Genomic DNA, 22,057 nt, shown 5'->3' on the forward strand with positions numbered 1-22,057 from the left:
ACGCTGAGCTCCAGAGAGACGCAGCAGCAGCAGCAACAGCAGATCTTCCAGAGGGAAACCAGAGAAGAGCAACAGCAGCTCCACTGACCTGAGGGAGAGCAGAGTGTGTGTGTGTACACACACACACACACACACACACACACACACACACACACACACACACACCTGGGCAGGTGTGTCCTGACTGTGGAGTAGCAGCAGCAGATGACTCTGGGTCCTGAGGACTGGACGCTGCCACCTGGACGCCCCTGACGCCTGAGCCCGTCTGAGCCCAGCCCCCTCTGTGATGTCACCAAGCGTCCTATGCCCTCTCGCCAGTGCCGCCCTCTGCTGGACGAGTTGAGCAGCTTCAGCTCAGCGCTGGTTGAGAGGGGGGTGGGGCGGCGAAGGAGGCGGTGGTGGGCGGAGGGAATGGCCACGCCCCCCCGGAGTGGCTCCGCCCACGGACGGTGACATCATGGAGGCGGCGGCCGCCAACAGGTCCCAGTGGAACCAGTGGAGCCCGGCGGACCACGCTCTGCAGCCCTCCTCCGTCCTCAACGCCAGCAGCTGCCCGGGGAACGACTCTCACTGTGGCCCCCCGGCGGCAGCGATGGAGAAGCACTGGGCGGCACTGCTGGTGCTGCTGGCCGTGGGGGCCACGGTGGGGGGCAACCTGCTGGTCATCCTGGCCGTCAGCCTGGAGAAGAAGCTCCACAGCGCCACCAACTACTTCCTCATGTCACTGGCCGTGGCCGACCTGCTGCTGGGGGTCCTGGTGATGCCCGTCGCCATGGTGACCATGCTGTACGGTGGGTGACACAGACACACACACACACACACACACACACACACATACAGAAAAAGACACACACACACAGAAAAAGACACACACACACACACTCTCTCTCTCACACACACACACACACACACACACACACATTCACTCTCTCTCTCTCACTCTCTCTCTCACATACACACACACACACACACACAGAAAAAGACACACACACAAACACACACACACTCTCTCTCTATTATACACACAAACACAGAGAGATCCACACACACAGACACTCACTCACAAACACACACACATACGCACTCACACATCACATACACAGACAAACACAAACACACACAGAAACTCTCTCTCTCTCTCTTTCTCTCTCTCTCTCTCTCTCACACACACACACACACACACACACACACTCTCACCCTCACAATCAAGCACGCACACACATACAGAGGTGTTCTGGCACTGAGGTCTTCTTGCATGATGGTTTGATGGTCAGGAACCGAAGCAAAGTGCAGCCTCCAGGTCTATGTGTCTGAAGAGGTCAGAACCAGAACCTGAACCAGGACTCACTGTGGATTGTGGAAACTGGATCAAACTTGGTTTAAATTGGGTTTAAACTGGAAGTAAATTTGGTTTCAACTGAGTTTGAACTACGTGTAAAATTGGTTTAAACCGAGTTTTAACTGATTTAAATTGGGTGTAAACTGGGTGCACATTTGGTTTAAACAGGGTGTAAATTTGGTTTAACCTGGTCAAAACTCCAGAGCTGGTTGTGCTGATGTTAGTTGGCAGTTTTGTATCTGGCCAGCAGCAGGTGGTCAAGAGGCTCCTCTTCCTCGTCCTCGTCCTCCTCCGCCTCCTCTTCCACCTCCTCTGCTTCCACTCTCTCATTAATGACCATTAAACTCTCGTGTGGCTATTAAAAGGGGTGTCACCTAAATTATTCAGAGTGAGACCACTTCGCTCATTTTTCACAGGAAGGGGTGGGGCTTCACAGGAAGGGGTGGAGTTTTGGCCAAGGGGGCCCAGAGCATCACGCTATGAAATGTGTGTAGCAGAAAGTGACCTCAGGTTATGAGCCTGGAGCACCAAAGAAGGGGCAGAGCAGTGGCGCCCCCTGCAGGAGGAGCTGAGTCCGCAAGTCGCTGGAGACCTTGGAGAGAGAGGGAGGGAGACGGGCGTGCGAGCGAGCGGTGATCGTGCAGCAGTGACCATGGTGACAATGTAGCGACACTGATGAGTCATCTGACAGGAACAACACCTGGGGGGGAAAAGGGGAGGGTGGGCTCCTCCTCCTCCTCCTCCCCTCTAATCTCCTAAACCCGGCCTCTGTTTCTGCCCCTCGGGGATCAGCAGCAGCATCACTTCCTTTTTACTAACCAAGATAAACTCCCTCTCCTTCCCCCTCCCCTCCTCCTTTGCCGCAGCAGCAACTCAACAAGCCTCATACATAACACACATTGTGTCAAAGGTGTGGCCCGGGGCCCTCTGGCAGGTCACACACTGACAGTTAGAATTTGGCGCTAACGTGGAGGCTAACTGAGGCGACACTCTCTGGCGCTCCCTCCACAGAGAAAACAGGCTGCAAACAGCAAGTTTCATCACCACCTGTTGCTGCTGCATCACCTCAACACTCTGTGTGTGTGTGTGTTACTTCTCCTTTAACACCATCTGGTAATTTGTCACTGGATGTTCTATACCGGGGGTGGGGAAAAAGTTTTGATTGGTGGGCCACAATGGGTTCTACAATGTGAGGGGCCTAAGCATGAGCCAATGGATGAAGTGTTTTGGTTGACCCAAAAAATATATCATGGGATATGTAGAACACGTGCTTCAATGTCAACTGAAAATGAACAAAAGGGTTCCAACAAAATCTGTCTTTGAAGCAACAAGGTATTTAGATCTTTTATGAAATGACTCTCAAAACACTGGAAAATTGGACGAAATAGCAATTTTATGACTTGGCAACTACTGAATTACTTTCTTCAAGTTCAGTGGGCCAGATCAGAAAGCTTAACGGGCCGCATATAGTTTGCCCATGCCTACTCTACGCACTGTAATGCTCAGTGAAAACAATGGCGCTGCAGCTAATAGATGCTAACAGATGACTCTCTGTTAGCATCTATGTGGTAATGTCTGTCAGCATATGGCTGACAGACATTACCACATGCTAATAGATGCTACCACATGCTAACAATCATCAAACTTCTCTCCCTCCTCTCTGACCCCCCCCCCTCCTGTGGAACCCACCCCTCCACCAGATTACGGCTGGCCGCTGCCCTCTGACCTCTGTCCTATTTGGATCTACCTGGATGTGCTGCTCTCCACGGCATCCATCATGCACCTGTGCACCATCTCGCTGGACCGCTACATGGGCATCAGGAACCCCATGCACCACAGCCGCTTCACCTCCCACACCAGGGCCCGGATCAAGATCTTGGCGGTCTGGACCATCTCAGCAGGTGAGGGGGTGCACGGAGGAGGGGAAAAGACGGGGGCGGAGTCAATTGATTTTGAAAACAGGACAGCAGTCTTTAGGCCAGTGCCGCGGTAGGCAGGGGGTCTCCAGACCAGTTGGAGGACAGACTAGGACCAGGACCAGGAGCAGCACCAGGACTGGTACAAGGACCAGCACTAGGACCAGGACCAAATAAATGATCAGAACCAGGACCATGACCAGCACCAGGGCCAGGGCCAGCAGCAGGACCAGGATGAGGAGTATGACTAGGACCAGAACCAGGACCAGAAGCAGGACCAGCACCAGGACCATGACCAGCACCAGCACCAGCACCAGCACCAGGACCAGGGCCAGCTCTATGTGGTGTATTTTTAGATCTAGTCAGTTGTTGACCCGACTTCGACTCCTGTAGTCTCCACCTTCATCAGCACCGATCAGGCCCTAATGAGCCGGCAGGGCCGGAGCTACCGCTGCTAATTCAGCGTCCCTTCCTGCCGGCCAGATCCAGAGGCTGATAGCGGAGCTGCACTCATCGCTCACCCCGGTGGCAGTGATGTCATTAAGCTCTGATCTGCCTTCGGACAGGAGCTACTGGATGCTAGCAGAGTTAGCGTTGATAACCAGAGCAGACATTCTCATCTTGTCCACGGCCGTTAGCATTACCATCAAGTCTGGTGCTCTGACTCCACAGCACCCCCTGCTGCTGACCTGCAGTGTGTCAGAGTGTCATTAGCCAGATGCTCTCTGACGGCTCCACTGACTCGTCTCGTCAGGTTAGCAAGCTCCCGCTACTCATTTCAATGTGGCTCCAGGCTAAAGGCCAGTGAGACGGCCAGGAGGAGGCGTGTGCTAATGTGATGATGTCATCGTGGCTAGCAGCAGATCCCGCCCCCCAGGCGGCAAATTCACAGGTCAACACACACGCTGGCTCAGTGACACGCAAGGCTGCAGCTGTGCACAGCTAACAGGATTAACCAAGAGTGAAGCTAGAGGTGTTAGTGGACACAGCCGGAGGCGGGGGACTGGAGCCGAGACAGCCCTGCTGATGTTCCTTTGTCTGAGATATTGGTTTCGGTTGTGACAATAGTTCCTGAGTCAAGTATCTGGTCCTAGTTCTAGTCCATGTCCTTGTCCTGGCCCTTGTTCATGCCCTGGTCAGAGTCTTGGCCCTGGTCCATGTCCATGTCCTGGTCCTAGTCCAGCAGCTAGCCCTGAACTAGTAACCACCTGTGGTCCTGGTCCTGGTCCAGGTCCAGTAACTAGTCCTGGTCCCTGTCCAGTAACCAGCCCTGGTCCTGGTCCAGCAACTGATACTAATCCAGTAACCAGCCCTGGTCCTGGTCCAGCAACTCACCCTGATCCAATAACCAACCCTGGTCCATGTCCTGGTCCTTGTCCAGGTTCAGTAACTAGCCCTGGTCCTTGTCCAGTAACCAGCCCGGTCCTAGCCCAGGTCTGGGTCCAGTAACCAGCCCTGGTCCAATAACAAGCCCTCTTCCATGTCCTGGTCCTGGTGCAGGTCCAATAACTAGCCCTGGTCCAGGTCCTTGTCCAGTAACCAGCCCTGGTCCTGGTCCTGGTCCAATAACTAGCACTGGCCCTGGTTCTGGTCCAGGTTATTGGAGGAAAAAGTAGTATTATTTAAGCTGATTTGACCATTGGAAATTTGGTCCAGAAGCTCCCTTGGGCCCACAATAATAACCGCAGTTTTAGTGGTATTGAGCATGAGGAAATTTTGCATCAGCCAGGTTTCAATGTCACTTCGCGCAGTTTCTAATTTAACTGTGCTTCATCGGTTTTAATTGACAGACATAACTGTGTATTGTCCGCATAACACGAGGTAACCAAGAGGTAACATGTAAATGTTCAAGAGGAGTGGTCCAAGAACGGGCCCTTGAGGGACTCCATGACTAAACTTCTTACATTCTGATGAGTGATTGCAAGGGGCAAAACCTGTGGTTAATATCTGATTAATTATTGTATGTATAAAACTATTAAGTAATGATGATACCTCCTTTAAAACTTTAGTAGGGATTGGGTCCAACAGACTAGTGGTCGACTTTGCAGAGGAGATAAGAGAGTTAAGTTCAGGGAGTCCATTTTGCTGAAAACTCTCAAGATGAATACCAGCATTGCTATGTTTAAGATGTTCTTCTATGGGGCCAGTGGATGACAAGGAATGGTGGATCTCATGTCTAATAGTTACTCTATGCAGGGACAAATCATGAAGTCGTTACTAGACAGAATAACAGAGATACAGGGCTCAACACAATAACGGTTCCTTGTCAGTTAAGATACTGTATTGAAAAGAAATTTTAGATTATTTTTTATTGTCATCAATAAGAGTGGAATAGTAAGTAGTTCTGCTCATACGCTGTGCCTTTTTGAAGGACCTATATCTATTTTGCCAAGCTGTATAGGATAAGGCCGTGGCGAAGTGGTTAGCGCTGCCGCCTCACAGCAAGAAGGTCGTGGGTTCGATTCCGGGGCCCGGGCCTGGGACCTTTCTGTACGGAGTTTGCATGTTCTCCCTGTGTCTGCGTGGGTTCTCTGCGGGTTCTCCGGCTTCCTCCCACACTCCAAAAACATGCATGTGAGGTCAATTGAACATTCTAAATTGTCCGTAGGTGTGCATGTGAGTGTGAATGGTTGTCTGTCTCTATGTGGCCCTGCGATGAACTGGCAATTTGTCCAGGGTGTCACCCTGCCTTCAGCCCTAAGACAGCTGGGAGAGGCTCCAGCAGACCCCCGTGACCCTGAATAGGAATAAGCGGGTATAGAAGATGAATGTATAGGATAAGGCCGTATTTGATGAACGCCAAATTCTCTATAGTCTTCATGAAGATTGTTTTAATTTACGGGTGGAGGCGTTAAGCCAAGGAGCTGATTCATCCTGCTTTTTATTCTTACTTGTATGGGGCCAAGTCGTCCAAAGTTGATTTCAGTAGACCAGAGACAGTGTCTGTCAAAGAGTCAATATCTATGTTTACCATATGAGGAACTTCTTCCAAACTCATGTTGGAAAGTACAACTGCATCTAACACCAGGGAGCCTCTCTTTGAATTTGGCTATGACAGTGTCCAAAATGTTTCTACTTATTATAGATTTATCTTGGGGGATATAATCAGCCAGAATAAAATTAAACGTGATTAAAAACTGTTTGGAGAAAAGGTTATTATGGAGAAAAATGACTTTGGTTAGAATTAGATCTGAAGTATGATTATGTTTATGAGTGGGAGCATTCACGACTTGGAGGAATCCAAAGGAGTCCAAAATTGATTTAGGTTAGGAACTCAGACTGTCTCTCTCAACGTCAACATGAATATTGACTATTGTCTCCAATCTTTATAATCTTATCCTTTGGTAAAGCAAAATTAGCCAAAAATTCTCAGAATGAATCTAAAAAAGAAGAATATGTCCCAGGCAGACGATAGATAGTGATGAATTAAACAGAATTTAGCAATTTATTGCATGACAGCAGATACTTAAACTTTCTAATGACCTATAATTACTTTTAGGGTTAATATTAATTAGCAAATTGGAATTGTAAATAGTTGCCACACCACCTCTTCGACCACGATCGCCATCTACTGTTTATGAGCATTAATGTGACTGGGGGGAGAGACTTCATGAAGACTAACATGTTCATCTTGGTGTAGCCATGTTTCTGTTAGGCCGCAAAGATCGATATTATGTTCACTTATAAAATCATTAACTAGAGCACCTTTCCCACTGGCCAAAAAAACGTAATGTAGTCCCGCTACAAATCGGCATTTGGTGGCAGTGGGAAAGGCTCACTGAGCCGCTCCGAAACAGGTCAAATGGCTCGACATCATACCTTTTAACTGCCGCACGGGGTGACGTTGAGCGTTACATGTGCTAAATTATAATATGGCGGCAGTTGCGGCGTACATCACGCACCGAAGCAAAGGTGTTCGATTACGCTCCATCAGCGCTCGAACGTTGTTCATTGTCCTCTGGCTTTTTCGCTCGCGCACAAAATAAACCAGACGGCGAAAACGCTAGCTGCACGGCGCGAGCCGCCCGTCCGCGGAGGTGCACGCCGCTTCAAGTCTGGTGTGAACGACGCCATCGTTCGGCGGCTATTCGCGGAACGATTTTACAGTCGAAAGTGCCCAACAAGAAAGACGAACACTGGCCACTGCCGGACTCGCTTCCGTGTAGCTCTCCATTGTTTACTTCTCTGAATTCTGTCGCACTTCCTCTACGCTATCTCAATGCAATGACGTCAGCAGACACGTAGCGGTGAAAGCGGAGGGAGTGCAGTTTGCCGGCGGGGGTGAGACCCTGGTGGTTTTGGTCAGTGGGAAAGGGTGTAAATGCCGATTGATTGAGAGTCGTTCCGCGTTCAAAAAACACAGTGTCAACCCCCTAATTTTAGTGGGAAAGGGGCTTAGAATTGCTTTTGATTGTTGTGACCTAATGTTTAGAAAGCTACATTTAACTCTCTTATCATGACTTATCCTATTTTACAATCTATTCAAATTATGCTATATAATCATTGGAGCCTTTATACCAGATTTAGGTAGTGTTCTAAGATTAAAGTAAAGCAGGACTTACTAATGCGTGGGAACTGCGGTGAGGGAAGTTCAGAGTAGCGGGTAGGGCTGCAACTCTTTTGCAGGCAACATAACCTTGCACATGCACTCACGTGTTCCTTGTTTTTTTTTTTATGCCTTTTGTGTGCCCTGTCAAAGTTAGACAGATCCCCAAAACCCACTTTTGACCAGACAACACATCCCTGAGATGGTTTCATCAAGAGGCAAGACATTCTATTTGTGACAGCACTTCCAGTCAGCCAGCTCACTTTGTTGTACCAGGACAGCTGAAAGGACCTTTTACTTTCCCCCACCTTTTGCACCAAATCAGTCTGAAGAGTTGATCTACCCTGCTGTCTAACTCTGAGTTTCTCTTTGTAAGGAAGACAATCACATGGCTTCGCCAATATCCAGTCAACAACATTCGTATGATCTGCCAATATGTGCAGCTTGCTGGCAGCTTGCTGGAGCTGCTGCACGTGGCTAGTGTGAAATGTGGCCGCCTGTGAGTGCTTTGTGACGGGGGAGAGGCTCAGCAGCTCCCGCTGCGACAGAAGTCAGTCTCTAAACACAAGCAGCTACAGTCTCCAAAAACACCAGAAATACATGCTATATTTGTCGCAAGTCGTTTTGAACAAGACAAAGTCGCTAAGAGGATCAGTATGTCTCCCTACACATTCAGAACAAAAAACTTGAAAAATGCTTTGGTGGATGTTTATATTTCAAGATCGTTGATTCGCTCATTTCGCTGTCAATCAAAAAGGGGCTCCGTCTCAAACAGATCATCCAATCATCATCCAGAAGCCGAGCGTCCAGGCCAGCCGAAGCCAGCCCACTGCTCCATAGACCCCCATAAACGCTGAGCATCCAATGGGCGGGACAAAGCCCAACATTTTTCCAATGACCATCTAGTTTTGCTGCAGTGGAACGACCCACTCTTTGCTCCCCCATTGAAGTCAATAGACCCTCAGCGTCTAGACTGTCTAAGCATTGTGACGTTCCGGCAATGAATGAGAAGGAAGTCGTGTCACTGTCAGTTACCTGTGATAAGTCGCTGGTTCTGAACAAAAGATAAACGCGTTCTATCGCATATTTAGTCAATGAAATGTACACACAACAGTACATATGTGACCACTTATTTCTTTGACATTTTAGGGCAGTGGTTCTCAAACTTTCCCTGTCACGCCCCACCTTGGAGGAAGAACATTTTTCATGCCCCATTGGTACACCACTTTTTGTGATGTCAAAACCAACATTCTTTTATTTAATCATGAACATTTATTTCACATTCATTTCACTTTTCAATTTATTTATGAAATCATTTATGTTGCACAAATAAACTTTAGCTGGTTTTGTGACATCAAAACCTGAACATTACTTTTTGAACAAGAATACTCCTTTCACTTTTCCGCTGTGAAAATAACTTTTTTGGCAAACCACTTTTGTAACATCCAGTGAATAAAATCTCCTCACAAAGTGCAGAGAATAGCCGCGCTTTCAGGGGTCTTGTTTTGATGAAATTGACCACATCAACAACGTCAGTCATGCGACAACATCACATTTTTTACCTGCCACACGGGATCATAGATAGATATATATATATACAACTAGCCCCCTGGTCCATGTCCTGGTCCTGGTCCAGTAACTCTGCTACTCCCTCCTGCCCTGCAGGGATTTCGACCCCAATCCCAGTCCTGGGCCTGCGGGACCCATCCAAGGTCTTCAGGGACGGCAGCTGCCTGCTGACGGACGACAGCTTTGTGCTGATTGGCTCGCTGGTGGCCTTCTTCCTGCCACTCACCATCATGGTGGTCACCTACTTCCTGACCATCTGCGCCCTGCAGAACGAGGCCTCTAAGATCCGCCTGGGCCAGCTGGTCCCCCGGCCCAGGTGGAGCTCCTCCTCCACCCCGGGGGGGGTCCTGCCGAGGAGCTCCCCATCCTCCCAGAGACTCCTCCTCTGTGGGGGTGGGGCCGGTGGGGTGGTCTCGGGCTGTCTGATTGGACGGCGCACCCTTCAGTCCATCAGCAATGAGCAGAAGGCCTCCAAGGTCCTGGGCGTGGTCTTCTTGCTCTTCGTGGTCATGTGGTGCCCGTTCTTCATCACCAACGTGCTGGCAGTGGTGTGCAGGCCAGCCGCCTGCCCGCCGGGGCTGATGGGAGTTCTGCTCAACATCTTCGTGTGGGTGGGCTACCTGTCGTCGGCTGTCAACCCACTAGTCTACACCCTCTTCAACCGGACCTACCGGGCCGCCTTTCTGCGCTACGTCCGTTGCCGGTACCGGCCCGAGAAGAAGAACCTGCAGCTCATCCTGGTCAACACCATCCCCCCAATGGCCTACAGCGCCACCCGGCTACCGCTGGGCCATGGGGTGGTCGGGGGGCGTGGCCACCAGTCAGGCCCCGCCCCCTTGCAGGACAGAGGCTGCAGAGACAAAGACGAGAGCTGTGTCTGAAAGTCCGACCTGCAGGGGGCACCACCTTGGGTCCAAACATCTGTTTTGTCTGTGTCGAACTGAAGAGAAGACCAGCTGGCACTGACCCTGGACCCCACCAGGACACTGAACCTGAACCTGGTCCTCACACCAGGTCCCTGAACCTCATCTACACACCAGGTCCCTGAATCTGAACCTCGTCCTCACACCACGACCCTGAACTTGCTGTACACACTGAGACCCTGAACCTGGTCCCCAGAACCCTGAACCTATACCTTGTCCCCACACCGAGAACCTGAACCTGGTCCTCACACCAGGACCGTGAACATGATTCGCACACCAGAGCCCTGATCCTTGTCCCCAGAACCCTGACCCTGAACCTGATCCCCACAGCAGGACCTTGAACCCGGTCGCCACACCAAGACCCTGAACCTCGTCCTTACACCAGGACCCTAAATCTGGTCCCCAGGACCCTGAACCTGTTTGTGTCTAGAGCAGATGCTGTTCTACCTGAAGCTGCAGGTATCTGGGTCCAGGCTCCGCCCCTTCAGTGTGACTGCACCACCATTGGTGGAGAAGTTGTTGGTTCTGTGTCTGCTGTTGTGTTTACTAGTTTGGGATTTTCATGTCTTGACTTTTAAACTTCTTGTTTCCATCGGATAGAAAATTAAATCCAATATATTTCAGTTTTGAGTAACTCAATAAAAATAGCAGCTGAATCTTCATGTGTCTCATCTTCTGTTGGAGTGAAAGGAGCAAGAGCAGGAGGAGGAGGAGGTGAGAAGTTCTCCAGTGGAGGAGTTTCACTGGCAGCTTCTCAGATTTTCCTGCTGATGGAAAGATGATGGCGAAGACGAAGGCAGCTGAAAACGGTGACAGCAGCTCCACCTCCTCAGAAACTGAAGACAACAGAGCTTCTTCTTCTGGGTGACAGCTTCCATCATGCATCAGCAGCTGCCAGAGTGGGAGTAGGGGAAGTAGGAGGGGGTTCAGTAAGGAGAGGAGGAAGAGCCGCGTGGAGGAGGGAGAGGAGAACAGGGAGGGAAGGAAGAGGAGGATGAGGAGGGAAGGAAGAGGAGGATAAGCAGGGAAAGAAGAGGAGGAGGTGAGTTGTTTTTTTTTTTTATGTTCTCGTATTTTGGTAGTCGGGATGTTTGGCTGCAGTACCTCGCATGGCCATTGCAACAGAGGAAGCGCTGCACCGTTCCAGCACCGTCCGGTGTCCAGGTCTGATGATAATGATACATCTTCCTCTGTAGCTCCACTGCTGGCTGCGATGCTCTGGTTAGACCTCAGCAGCGATGCCCTCCAGTGGCCAAAATGAGCAACGCTACAACAAATAAACTTCTCTGCTTTTGTCTAAATGTTCATGTTGGTTCACAAACTTCATCTGTGAGGTCTGATCACATCCATCCCATCTTCCAGATTATAATCTTTGGAGTTGTTTTTTAAATCAATTTAATGGAGGAGCAGGGAGGCAGCGACGCTCACACACCACAGAAGAAGAAGAAGAAGAAGGAGGAGACGACGCCACCAGGTGTTCTCTGTCTTTATTGATTCTCCATCGCAGGACGTTAAATACTTTACAGAGCGAAGAGAATGCCTCAACGTTATTTACAAGATAGAATTATTGTCACATGTCACAATGTGGCCGTGTGATTGGAGCGCTTCGGGGGTGGGGCGACAGGCGAGGGGGCGGGGTCAGGGCGGTGTGATGGCGAACTGGAGACGTCAGCTGACCACGGTCCAAAACAGCAGAACCCAATAAATAGACCGTAGACGGGCGGCCACACCCACCATGGGGTCATTTGACCCCAGGAGGGAGGGGGGGGGGCAAAGCATGATAGCGAGGGCACGTTAGAGAACCGTTAGCAATACTGCAGCAACAGTAGCAGCAGGTGTACCTCGCACTTCCTGTCTGATGGAGAGGAAGACAGCAGGAAGTCGAAGGCTACCTACTCGCTGTTGGTCGGAAGTTGACTACTAGCGACTTTCTGTTGGTACAGTCAACTTCCTATTGGTAGTAGTCAACTTTCTGTTGGCTTCTTCCCCCCCATTATTGTGCCCCACCAACAACTGGCGGGAGCAGGAAGTGCTTTCAGCGGAGAATCAGACAGGAGGTGACCCGAGCCAGCCTGTGTGTGGGCGGTGGGGTCAGGGGTCATGGTTGTGCGTATCAACGTTAAGTGCAACAGACAGTTTATGACAGACGACGACGACAAGAGTCACACCATCACACCACAGAGAGTGGACATGGGTTGGGGCAGGGGAGGGGGCGGAGTCGGAGGAGGGGCCAGAGTCTCTCAGATGGGCAGTTGGAACGTGATGTCCACCTGAGCCTCCTTGGCCAGAGAGACGATCTCAGAGAGCTTCACCACCTGAGACACACACACACACACACACACACACACACACACACACACACACACACACACACACACACACACACACACACACACACACACACACACACACTCTATTAGCTTAGCACCCTCTCCTATTAGCTTAGCATCATAGTACTAGAAGCAGCTAGTAGCTATGCTGGAACTCGTGTGTGTGTGTGTGTACCATCTTGGCGGCCTCGTCCAGGTCGTCGCAGGCCAGGATCTTCAGCGGACTGGCAGCGATCAGAGCCTTGGCGTCATCCACTCGGGTGCCTTCAAACAGTCTCAGGTCAGACCACGCCCACCTCACTCCCCTAGCCAATCGCATTCTCCCCCTCCCTCCTACCTTGATCTGTGTGTTTGTGTGTGTGTGTGTATGTGTGTGTGTATGTGCGTTACCTTGTAGCCGCACCACGATGGGGATCTTGAGGTCCAGGTCCAGAACGGCCATGATGATGCCCTGAGCGATGACATCACACCTCATGATGCCTCCGAAGATGTTGACCAGGATGGCCTGGACCTGCGCGTGCATGCGTGTGCACAGACAGCCAGCCAGAGACACAAGCACAGACAGAAAGACAGAAACAAACAGTTTGTTAGCATTAAATGCTCAGCTAACAGAAGGAAGTGCAGAGACACACAGAAATCTAGCATAGCTACTGGCTGCTTCCACAGCCTCCCTTAGCGTTAATGCTAAGCTAATAGAAGGTGTCAGTCAATATAACCCTGATCACACGGCTATGTGTGTGTGTGTGCGTGTGCATCTCCTCACCTTGCGGTCTGACGTGATGAGCTTGAAGGCCTCGGTCACCTGATGCGCTGTGGCTCCGCCCCCGACGTCCAGGAAGTTGGCGGGCGTGCCACCGTGCAGCTTGATGATGTCCATGGTGGCCATGGCCAGACCAGCGCCGTTCACTGAGAACCAGAAGGTGGAGCGGGTGAGTGACGTCGCCCCCACCCCTGCAAGCGAGTCTGGGTCAGCGGCACCCCAGGCGTCACTCACCCAGGCAGCCGATGGTCCCGTCCAGGCCGATGTAGTTGAGGTCGGCCTTGGCAGCCTGCCGGTCCCGGGGGTCCTCCTGGCTCCAGTCCCTCAGGGAGAAGACCTCCTTCTGACGGTACTCAGCGTTGGAGTCAAAGTTGATCTTAGCGTCCATGCACATGACTGGGAGGTGGGTGGGGGGGTGGAGAATAGGAGGGAGGAGAAGAAGGAAGAGGAGGGAGGAATAGAAGAAAGATGAGGAGGAAGGGAAGAGGAAGGAGAAGAGGGGTAGGAGAAGGGAAGAGAAGAAGGAGGAAAAGGAGGGGGAGGAGGAGAAGGAGGGATGGAGAGAGGGAGGAGGAGAAGGGGAGATGAGGAGGTAGAGAGGGGAGGAGGAAGAGGAGGGAGGAGAAGAAGGAGAGGGGGAGAAAGGTGGGAGAGGAGGAAGAAGAGGAAGAGGGAAGAGGAGGAAGAGGTTGAGAGGAGGAGGAGGAAGAGGGTGGGAGGAGGAAGAAGAGGAGGAGGGAAGAGGAGGAAGAGGTGGAGAGGAGGAGGAAAAAGGAGAAGAAGGTTAGGGAGGAGGAGACATCAACAGGTTGACACACACACAGTTATTAAAGCTCAGGGAGGTTATAGCAACAGCCAGTGGCTGAAAACTGTGTGCTTGTGTGCCCACCGATGCCAGACGAGTCCTCCACCATGGGGTTGATCTCCAGCATGGAGGCGTCGCGCTGGATGAACAGGTTGTACAGCTTTATCATGTTGTGGGCCGCCGCGTCCACCAGAGCCGCCGGGAAGCCCATCTTCTGGGCCACCTGACACACGCACACAGTGTTAGCATCACTGCTAGTTGCTTCCAGGGCCTCTTAGCATTAAAGCTAAGCTCCTAATAGGAGGGTGGACACACACACACACACACACACACACACACACACACACACACACACACACACACACACACACACACACACACACACACACACACACACACACACCCTGACGGCCTGCTCCATCTTGATGCCCTCCACGATGTCGATGGGCTCCTTCACAATGGCGTCGGGGTTCTCCGCCGCCACGTCCTCAATGTTCACGCCCCCCTGCGAGCTGCCAATCAGGACGGGGCCCTGTGGGGCAAGGGGAGGGGCTTCAGTAAGGGCCACAGTGTGCGACCAGCGATGCCTTCTGTTGGCTATTAAAGTGTTACATATGCGGCTAGCAGCTACACTAACACGCATAGGCTGTGTCTCAATTCAGGGTCTGCATTGTTCGAAGGAAGCGTCCTCCTTCTGAAGGAAGCGTCCTCCCAAGGACCCGGCCCAGAAGGACGAACCCAAACCCGCCTCCCCGGTAACCACACGGGACGGTCTCGCCTTCGGTGTATTTCCTGGTTGCGTCACTGCCGTTCCCTCCTGCTGGCCAACCCCAGAAGTGACCTTTTTATAGCATCAAGCTAACCATTGGTTGACCATGTAACGATGGCGTTGGATGTTCAAATAAGTAAAAACCCTACGGTAAAAACTGAATATTTTATGTGAAATTTTAATTACTTAAATTTATACGAAGTGTCTTTGCCAGTAGATGGCGCTAATTTCAGCTGACTTCCCAGGATCCCAGGATGCTTTGCAGCAGCACGGGATACAGAAGGATGCGAAGGATAGTAGCGGTGTAGCCTTGAAATCGGCTAAAAGCAGGGTGCATTTGGAGCGTCCTTCGGACTTTTGGGAATTGGGACAAGCCTTTGCGCAGTGCTATGACGCAACTTCCTTTCAAATGCAGGCTTGGAAGGATGCAGACCCTGAATTGAGACACAGCCATTGTATGTGTGAGTGAGTGTGCGTGTAAGCGTGCGTGCGTGCGTTCTAGACAGGTGCACTTCCTGTCAGAGAGTCGGGTCTCAAACACTGTTTGGTAAGAAGTGCTGTGGAAGCTGCGCAGAGCTACGCTACAACTGTGTATGTGTGTGTGTGTGTGTGTGTGTGTGTGTGTTGGTCTCCCCCACCTGGAAGGACCTCTCCATGGTGATGGCGAAGTAGTACTCCCTGCGCGGGTAGCGCCGCTCGCAGATGAACACCTGGTTGCAGATGCGTCCCGCCTCCCCAGTCTGCTTGGTGTACAGCTTTCGACCAATCATCTGAGAGGAGATGTCCCGGGCCTCCTCTGGCCTGGGGGGGGGGGGGGAGAAACAGTAGCGTCACTTTGAGTCGACAGTCCAACGCCCGCTACTCTACTTCCTGTCTCCCGGCTTGTGACGTCACTTCCTCGCTGTCAGCTGAGCCTTCCTGCATTGCAACTTCCTGTGACATGTTTAAAGGTCCAGTGTGTAAAAATTTATGATTTCTGTAGGGAGGGAACAGGAAGTGGGCCGAGGGGGAGGGACCAGGAAGTGAACTCACGAGTAGACAATCCTCACGCCGCCCTTCAGGCCGCCCTCGAACGTCCCCTTCCCTCGACCTCCAGCCAGGACCTGAGCTTTCACCACCAGGTCCTTGGAGCCTGACACACACACACACAGAGTGAAGAGCGTTTCCTCTACTAGCAGCCTCGGTGTGCTAATGTTGCTTAGCTAACTCCGCTCTCAGGTGAGCAGGAGGGGAGGTCAGCTGATCTCTCAGCCTCCTTTGATTGGTCAATGATTTATCAGAATGTTTTCCAGATGTTATTGTTAAAGAGCCATGCAGGATGTCGCACAGCAACACAACATCTTCCAACTGGTTCCTGCTTCGACAAGCTGAGTGTAACTGATTCCCGTGAAGTGGGAGGCTATGTTTAGAGAGTGTGTGTGTGTGTGTGTGTGTGTGTGTGCCTCCTGTCAACAGCTGTGGCCTCAGCTATTTAAACAGCGCCACACTGAGGTCAGGAGGACACAGCAGGTGACTGACACAGTCAGCAACTGGACTGACTGCAACCAAAGATAGTCTGAGGAGAAAATACAGGAGGAGGTGTGAGGAGGTGCCAGAGGGTTAGGTGCTCTCACCGATCTCCTTGGCCACGCTGTAGGCCTCCTCGGGTGAAGAGGCCACCAGGCCGGCCGGCACTGAAATCCCGGCCTCCTTCAGCAGCCCGATGCTCATGTACTCGTGCAGGGAGAGAGTCCTCTGCTGCTGCTGCTGCTGAGGGATCACATGACCTCCTAGAAGACCACCACCACCAGCCAACACCTGGAAAACACCACCAGGAGGTCAGTAGGCCTGCAGACCCCTGGGACACAGGTCCTGAGGGGACACCTTCCAGACCTGGACCTGGACCAGACCCTAGAGCCACTGGAAACCCTGTGAGGATGTGAAACTGACTGGACTTCCTGAGAAGAGCCACTGGGATCAGACACTCCCTCTGATTTGTCACCAGCTTCTCTCTTCTGTTTGCCTTCACTTGTGACCGAGATAAAAATAAAATAAAAAATTATTTATTTTAACTTGTCCAGGTTCAATAATAATAATAATGACAATAAACACACAACTAATCCCTGCTGGACTCAAATGAATGAAGTGAACAGACCAAACACGAAGACTACATGTTTTATATTATACACTCCTGTATATATTTTTAGATTTATTTATTATTTTCAGATTAAGCGTATTGACAGAAAACAACAACGACGACGACGACGACAATCCGGAGCCCAGCTAACCTGACCCCCGCAGCTCCACCGGTCCCGGTCGCGGTGTGTGTCCCGGCAGGAGCCCAGTGAGCCGCCGTTCCAGCCGGGACAGGAGAGTTAGCTGAGGGCCGCCGGCAGCTGGAGGTCACGGTGGTCGCTCACCTCCTCAAACACAGCAGCCGCTGCTAGCGCCTCTCTAGTCGCGAGCCGAGCTAGTTAGCACGGATGCTACTGGGCGCACTAGTCGAAGCCCAGTGCTACTGCTAATGTCAGATATGACCCCGCCAGATTTTGGGACGCCGCCACCGCGGGGGCTGGGACCAGGCTGCGGGCTGCGGCTGCCCGGGGAGCCCAGCTTTTCTACTACCGGGCGGCCACACACTCACCTTGGATGCGGAGCTCAGCGTGTTTCTAGCCCCGGGGTTCCTCAGGCTAGCCGTCAGACGACCGCAGATGAGGGACGTCGCCATGTCTGCCTCTACGGTGCAGTCAATCAGCAACGCGCATGCGTAAGGCGCATCAAAGCAAGCTTCGTGCTGCCTTCAGGGACTGTCAGAAAATGACGGCGCCGTTTCGATGCGCGCTGACAAAACTGGGCAACTGCTAAAAGTTCGGCCAGTGGATTCTAGAAGGTGACTGGAATGGAACTGGTTGTAGTTGTCACGAGGTCGTCTTTGTTCATATTCAAAATAACCTAATTGGTTCATAGTTTTTAGCTAATTGCTAGCCAGCTTCTTGATTGCAGCCTCATCATTGCCACTTTTACATGCAGTAAAAAAGTTTTGTTTTTTTTTTTTTTTACAAAAAAGCGCAACATAAGTGTTTGTCTAGTCCTGTGAAGGATGCAATGTCAGGAATTTCCTTTTAATCGGCATGTTTGAACACATGGCTGCCGACAGCCTGAGGCTGAAAACATCCAAACGTCTGCTGCCAATCAGCGCCTTATGACTCAATGTTGGCGGGTTTATTGATTTTCCCCAACTGGTCATAGGCAGATGAGCGCCCTCTGGAGTCTGGATCTGCTCTAGGTTTCTTCCCATAGGGGAGTTTTTCCTGGCCACTGTCGCACTTTGCTTGCTCTGGCGGCCCAGTTGGTTGCCTTTTCTCTGACTGTACAAAACGCTTTGGATGTGATTTGGCGCTGTACAAATAAAAGTTGACTGATTGATTCATTGAGCTCAGTGAGACAGAATGTGGCACCTTAACAATGCCGTTTGCATCTTCATGTCGCCTCGGCAATTCCAGCTCTTTGTCACATGCTTGTTATTCAGACTGAACCCGTTTCAGCAGCAGCAGAAAACACACAAACACTGTCTTCAGCAGCAGTTTATTAAAAAAGAAAAAAAAAGGTTCCAGTCTGTACAAGTTTATTTACACTCAGCGGATGAAAAAAATCCAGTCAAAGTTACAAAGACTTGAGGAAACATTTTCACACACACACACACACACACACACACACACACACACACACACACACACACACACACACACACACACACACACACACACACACACACACACACACACACACACACACACACACACCCCTGCGCCAGTCCAAACAGGAAGTTTCCTAACGCACATGATTTCAAGTTTTACTTCCTGTAGCTGGCAGCAATCAACACTGTGATGACGCCAAGACAGACACACAGAGAGAGAGAGAGACAGACAGACAGACAGACAGAGTTTTAGCTGCTAGCTGCTTCCACAGCCTTTCCTAGCATCACAGCCATCCTCCCTTAAGTGTTGATGCAAAGCTAGCAGCGGGGTGGTGTGAGTCAGTCGGAGTCGCTGCTGCTGCTGGACGAGTCAGTGGACATGGCCTCCACGTCATCCTCGTTCTCCTTGTTGTGTCCAGGAGGCTCCAGGCTGAAGTCGCTGCTGGCCTGGTGGTGAGGAGGCAGCATCCCCCCACCCACTGCTGACACGTCCGACGACTGCCACGGGTAGTGGGGGGTCAGGATGTCTGGGGGGGGGGGGGACAATCAGTCATCAGCAAATCAGTTCAGAAAAAGTGCATAGAGAGTAAAATAATGATTAAAATAAAGAAGTAAGATCATAATAAAGATTTGAGGTAGAAAAGTCAGTGGCACTGAGGTTGGTGAGGGGTGGAATAGATTGGGGGGGGGGGGGGGAGAGAGACTGGTGGTGGTGGGGTTGATACCTGGCAGGCGTCCAGCAGCCAGGGCATCCCCCGGCAGGTGTCCGTTAACACCGTTGCTGGGCAGGTTGGCCATCATGCCCAGCAGGCCGCTGCGCATCTCCAGGTCGGTGGGGTATGGACGCCGAGGGTCACCTGGGGGGGGGGGGGAGGAACCATTCAGCTCGCTCGGCTCTGGAGGAATCAGCCCCACCCCGTCTGATGCCTGGGGGGGGGGGATCTCTGCCTTCTACACTCAGGTATAGTTACTATACTATACTATATTATGTTAATATATATTTTTAGATATTATATTATATATAACATTTCATAAATCATGAAACTAATTATATAATATTGTTTATGTTTCTTAAATTATACTGCACTATTACTACGACTGCTGCAACTACTACTATTGTGCTACTGATGTTATTATTACTATTACTGTTGATAGTATTATTATATACCAAATGGAATAGTGTCATAGTTTGCATTCCATTCGTTGCAACTAATTATATTATATTGTACAGTATTGCATCATACTTCAAACACCCGTACCAGTACTCGCCACTTCTTAAATCTTTTTAACGTTGTATTTTGTAATACTTTTGTTTTTGTTGGTTTTGATTCGTTGAATCCTACCTGGGACCCAGTTGAGCGGCGCACACACGGCGTTGCTGGCGCTGATCCTGTGGGCGTACTTGATGATCTCCTCGGAGGAGATGCTTCCTGTGGGGGAGATGTGGTGGGAGGGTTAGGAGGAAGAGGATGAGGAAGAGGGGAAGCTCACAGATGTGTCTGCTCACCTTTGCGGGCCTTGTCGATGGACCTGAGCTTCTCCTTGGCCTGGTACACAGCTGTGGCCTGGACAGAGGTAGGAGTCAGACAATTCAGGGTCTGCATCCTTCGAAGGAAGCGTCCTCCGTCTGAAGGAAGCATTCTCAAAGGACCCGGCCGAGAAGGACGAACCCAAACACGCCCCCCCGGTAACCACATGGGACGGTCTAGGCTTTGTCGTATTTCCTGGTTGCGTCACTGCCGGCCAACCCCCGGAATTGACCTTTTTATAGCATCAAGCTAACCATTGGTTCACCGATAAGTAAAAAAAAAAAAACTACGGTAAAAACGTAATATTTTATGTGAAATTTGAATACTTAAATTTATACGTGTTTGTCAGTAAATGGCGCCATTTCAGCTGACTTCCCAGGATCCCACGATGCTAAGCAGCAGCACGCAAAGCATCCTGGGATACAGAAGGACGCAACTGGCCTTCAAATGCATGCTTTGAAGGATGCAGACCCTGAATTGAGACGCAGCCAGGGTCCCACTCAGGAAGGGGGCGGAGCTACAGTCAGAGTCATCAGCTCAGAGAGCATCTCAGGCGCATGAGTGACGTCACACTGTCTGTGGACAGGTGAAGGATGGGACCCTTCCAGCGAAACAACTGACAGACCGACCAATCAGGGCTCACCAGGATGTGCTCCGCCTCCTTCAGCTGCTTCTGCAGCTGCTGGATGTCGCTGTCCCTCTTTTCCACCTCCTTCTCCAGCTGCTGCATCTCCTGGTGCACCTTCCCCTGTTGCTGCGCCACCTGCATCAGATCCTGGAAGTCCCGGTCTCTTTGCACAAGCAGCTCAAGGACCTGAACACACAGCACACCCGGTCCACACTCGAGGTTCATCAGTCCGGCCAGTTCTCCTAATCAGGAGCTGCTACTTCAACAGCTAGCTACAGGAAGTTACAGGAAACTAATGGAAGCTAAATTAAGCCAGACCACCGTGATATTAAAGATGTTGTGGCGGACGTACCTGGGCGTCCTCCCCGGGCTGGGGCAGCTTCTGAGTCCGGGACAGGGCCAACATCTCGATCAGCTCCCTGACAGTAACACACACACATCACACCAGTTAGCGGCTAACGTGGCTAAGCTAACAGAGATGCTCGGTCTCCTTTAACTGCTCACGCCGTGGCCGAGCGCAGCTGGAACCGACCGAGACCGAGCCGAGCCGAGCCAAAATAGAGGGGCGGGACTTTACCGGGACAGAACCTCCAGGTCGTCCAGTGCCGACAGCAGCCGCTCCTTGGTCGACTTCTCCGCCGCCACCGCCGCCGCCGCCGCCATGACGGAATAACGTCCGTGATGCGCAAGACAGGAAATGGCGTCATGCGTTTATGGCAGCAATGCCATCTGGTGGACATTATTTGGCATTACAGTTCTATTTAGGCCGTCTGATATATTTATTTTTAACACTTATAACAGCAAAATGTTAACGTCTGTGAACTTGACTAGAACAACAACAGCTTGTCTTTCATAACTTCATTTTTTTAATGTGACAATATACAAAAGACATGAATTTACACGACTAACTAATGGAAATAACTTGAATTTTGTATTTTTCTCGAGGCGTTACCCTTCTAAAAAAAAACATATTTTTGACTTATTGTGTTACGTCAGTGTTGATCGCAGGATCAACGACCGACATGTCTCAACCTCCCCTGTCGTCTGACGGGTTTGTCAACAGGAGATACTGCAGGGAAGCTTTTCAAAAGAAAGGTACACACACGCTCAAGATATTTCAAATACGCATTTACGGTTGATAAGGCGATGAACATTCTGAAAACGTAAAAGGTCATGATAATTAACCATAGAGCGCTTCAAAGTGGTACTTTAATGTTCGATATAAAAATAAGTTCAGTTCCGCTGTTTGCAGTGGACTTTAAAGTTG

At 50.9% G+C, this 22,057-nt stretch overlaps 3 protein-coding genes across 3 annotated transcripts; 1 reads left to right on the top strand and 2 right to left on the bottom strand.

Annotated features, from left to right (window-relative positions):
- The first annotated feature begins 275 nt into the window (after positions 1 to 275).
- htr2aa (5-hydroxytryptamine (serotonin) receptor 2A, genome duplicate a) lies at positions 276 to 10,251 on the top strand. The gene is made up of 3 exons (XM_076030444.1): positions 276 to 791; positions 3,040 to 3,240; positions 9,467 to 10,251. The coding sequence occupies exons 1-3, from the start codon at positions 458 to 460 to the stop codon at positions 10,249 to 10,251; spliced, it is 1,320 nt and encodes a 439-aa protein (XP_075886559.1). The 5' UTR covers positions 276 to 457.
- A 1,516-nt stretch (positions 10,252 to 11,767) lies between these two features.
- Positions 11,768 to 17,731, bottom strand: sucla2 (succinate-CoA ligase ADP-forming subunit beta). Its single transcript, XM_076030443.1, has 11 exons — positions 17,581 to 17,731; positions 16,571 to 16,754; positions 15,990 to 16,089; positions 15,596 to 15,758; positions 14,592 to 14,720; positions 14,273 to 14,411; positions 13,618 to 13,779; positions 13,387 to 13,529; positions 13,014 to 13,134; positions 12,799 to 12,887; positions 11,768 to 12,608 (listed from the first exon to the last, which is right to left on the bottom strand). The coding sequence occupies exons 1-11, from the start codon at positions 17,662 to 17,664 to the stop codon at positions 12,534 to 12,536; spliced, it is 1,389 nt and encodes a 462-aa protein (XP_075886558.1). The 5' UTR covers positions 17,665 to 17,731; the 3' UTR covers positions 11,768 to 12,533.
- A 774-nt stretch (positions 17,732 to 18,505) lies between these two features.
- med4 (mediator complex subunit 4) lies at positions 18,506 to 21,973 on the bottom strand. Its single transcript, XM_076030461.1, has 7 exons — positions 21,368 to 21,973; positions 21,143 to 21,209; positions 20,806 to 20,976; positions 20,141 to 20,198; positions 19,977 to 20,063; positions 19,359 to 19,490; positions 18,506 to 19,160 (listed from the first exon to the last, which is right to left on the bottom strand). The coding sequence occupies exons 1-7, from the start codon at positions 21,451 to 21,453 to the stop codon at positions 18,973 to 18,975; spliced, it is 789 nt and encodes a 262-aa protein (XP_075886576.1). The 5' UTR covers positions 21,454 to 21,973; the 3' UTR covers positions 18,506 to 18,972.
- Between the last annotated feature and the right edge of the window lie 84 nt (positions 21,974 to 22,057).

This window comes from Nelusetta ayraudi, unplaced genomic scaffold, assembly GCF_046127955.1.
Source record: "Nelusetta ayraudi isolate G7.1 ecotype Tasmania unplaced genomic scaffold, CSIRO-AGI_Nayr_v1 ptg000028l, whole genome shotgun sequence".
Lineage (NCBI taxonomy): Eukaryota > Metazoa > Chordata > Actinopteri > Tetraodontiformes > Monacanthidae > Nelusetta > Nelusetta ayraudi.

Excerpts from the sequence above, each read along its gene's own strand:
- htr2aa (XM_076030444.1), top strand. The coding sequence starts at position 458 with ATGGAGGCGGCGGCCGCCAACAGGTCCCAGTGGAACCAGTGGAGCCCG. Across the intron at positions 792-3,039 it reads CATGGTGACCATGCTGTACG|ATTACGGCTGGCCGCTGCCC; the intron begins GTGGGTGACACA and ends CCCCTCCACCAG. Across the intron at positions 3,241-9,466 it reads GGTCTGGACCATCTCAGCAG|GGATTTCGACCCCAATCCCA; the intron begins GTGAGGGGGTGC and ends CCTGCCCTGCAG.
- sucla2 (XM_076030443.1), bottom strand. The coding sequence starts at position 17,664 with ATGGCGACGTCCCTCATCTGCGGTCGTCTGACGGCTAGCCTGAGGAAC. Across the intron at positions 13,530-13,617 it reads CGGGACCATCGGCTGCCTGG|TGAACGGCGCTGGTCTGGCC; the intron begins GTGAGTGACGCC and ends TCTGGTTCTCAG. Across the intron at positions 12,888-13,013 it reads CATCGTGGTGCGGCTACAAG|GCACCCGAGTGGATGACGCC; the intron begins GTAACGCACATA and ends GACTGTTTGAAG.
- med4 (XM_076030461.1), bottom strand. The coding sequence starts at position 21,453 with ATGGCGGCGGCGGCGGCGGTGGCGGCGGAGAAGTCGACCAAGGAGCGG. Across the intron at positions 20,977-21,142 it reads AGCCCGGGGAGGACGCCCAG|GTCCTTGAGCTGCTTGTGCA; the intron begins GTACGTCCGCCA and ends CTGTGTGTTCAG. Across the intron at positions 19,491-19,976 it reads GCCGCTCAACTGGGTCCCAG|GTGACCCTCGGCGTCCATAC; the intron begins GTAGGATTCAAC and ends CCCCCCCCCCAG.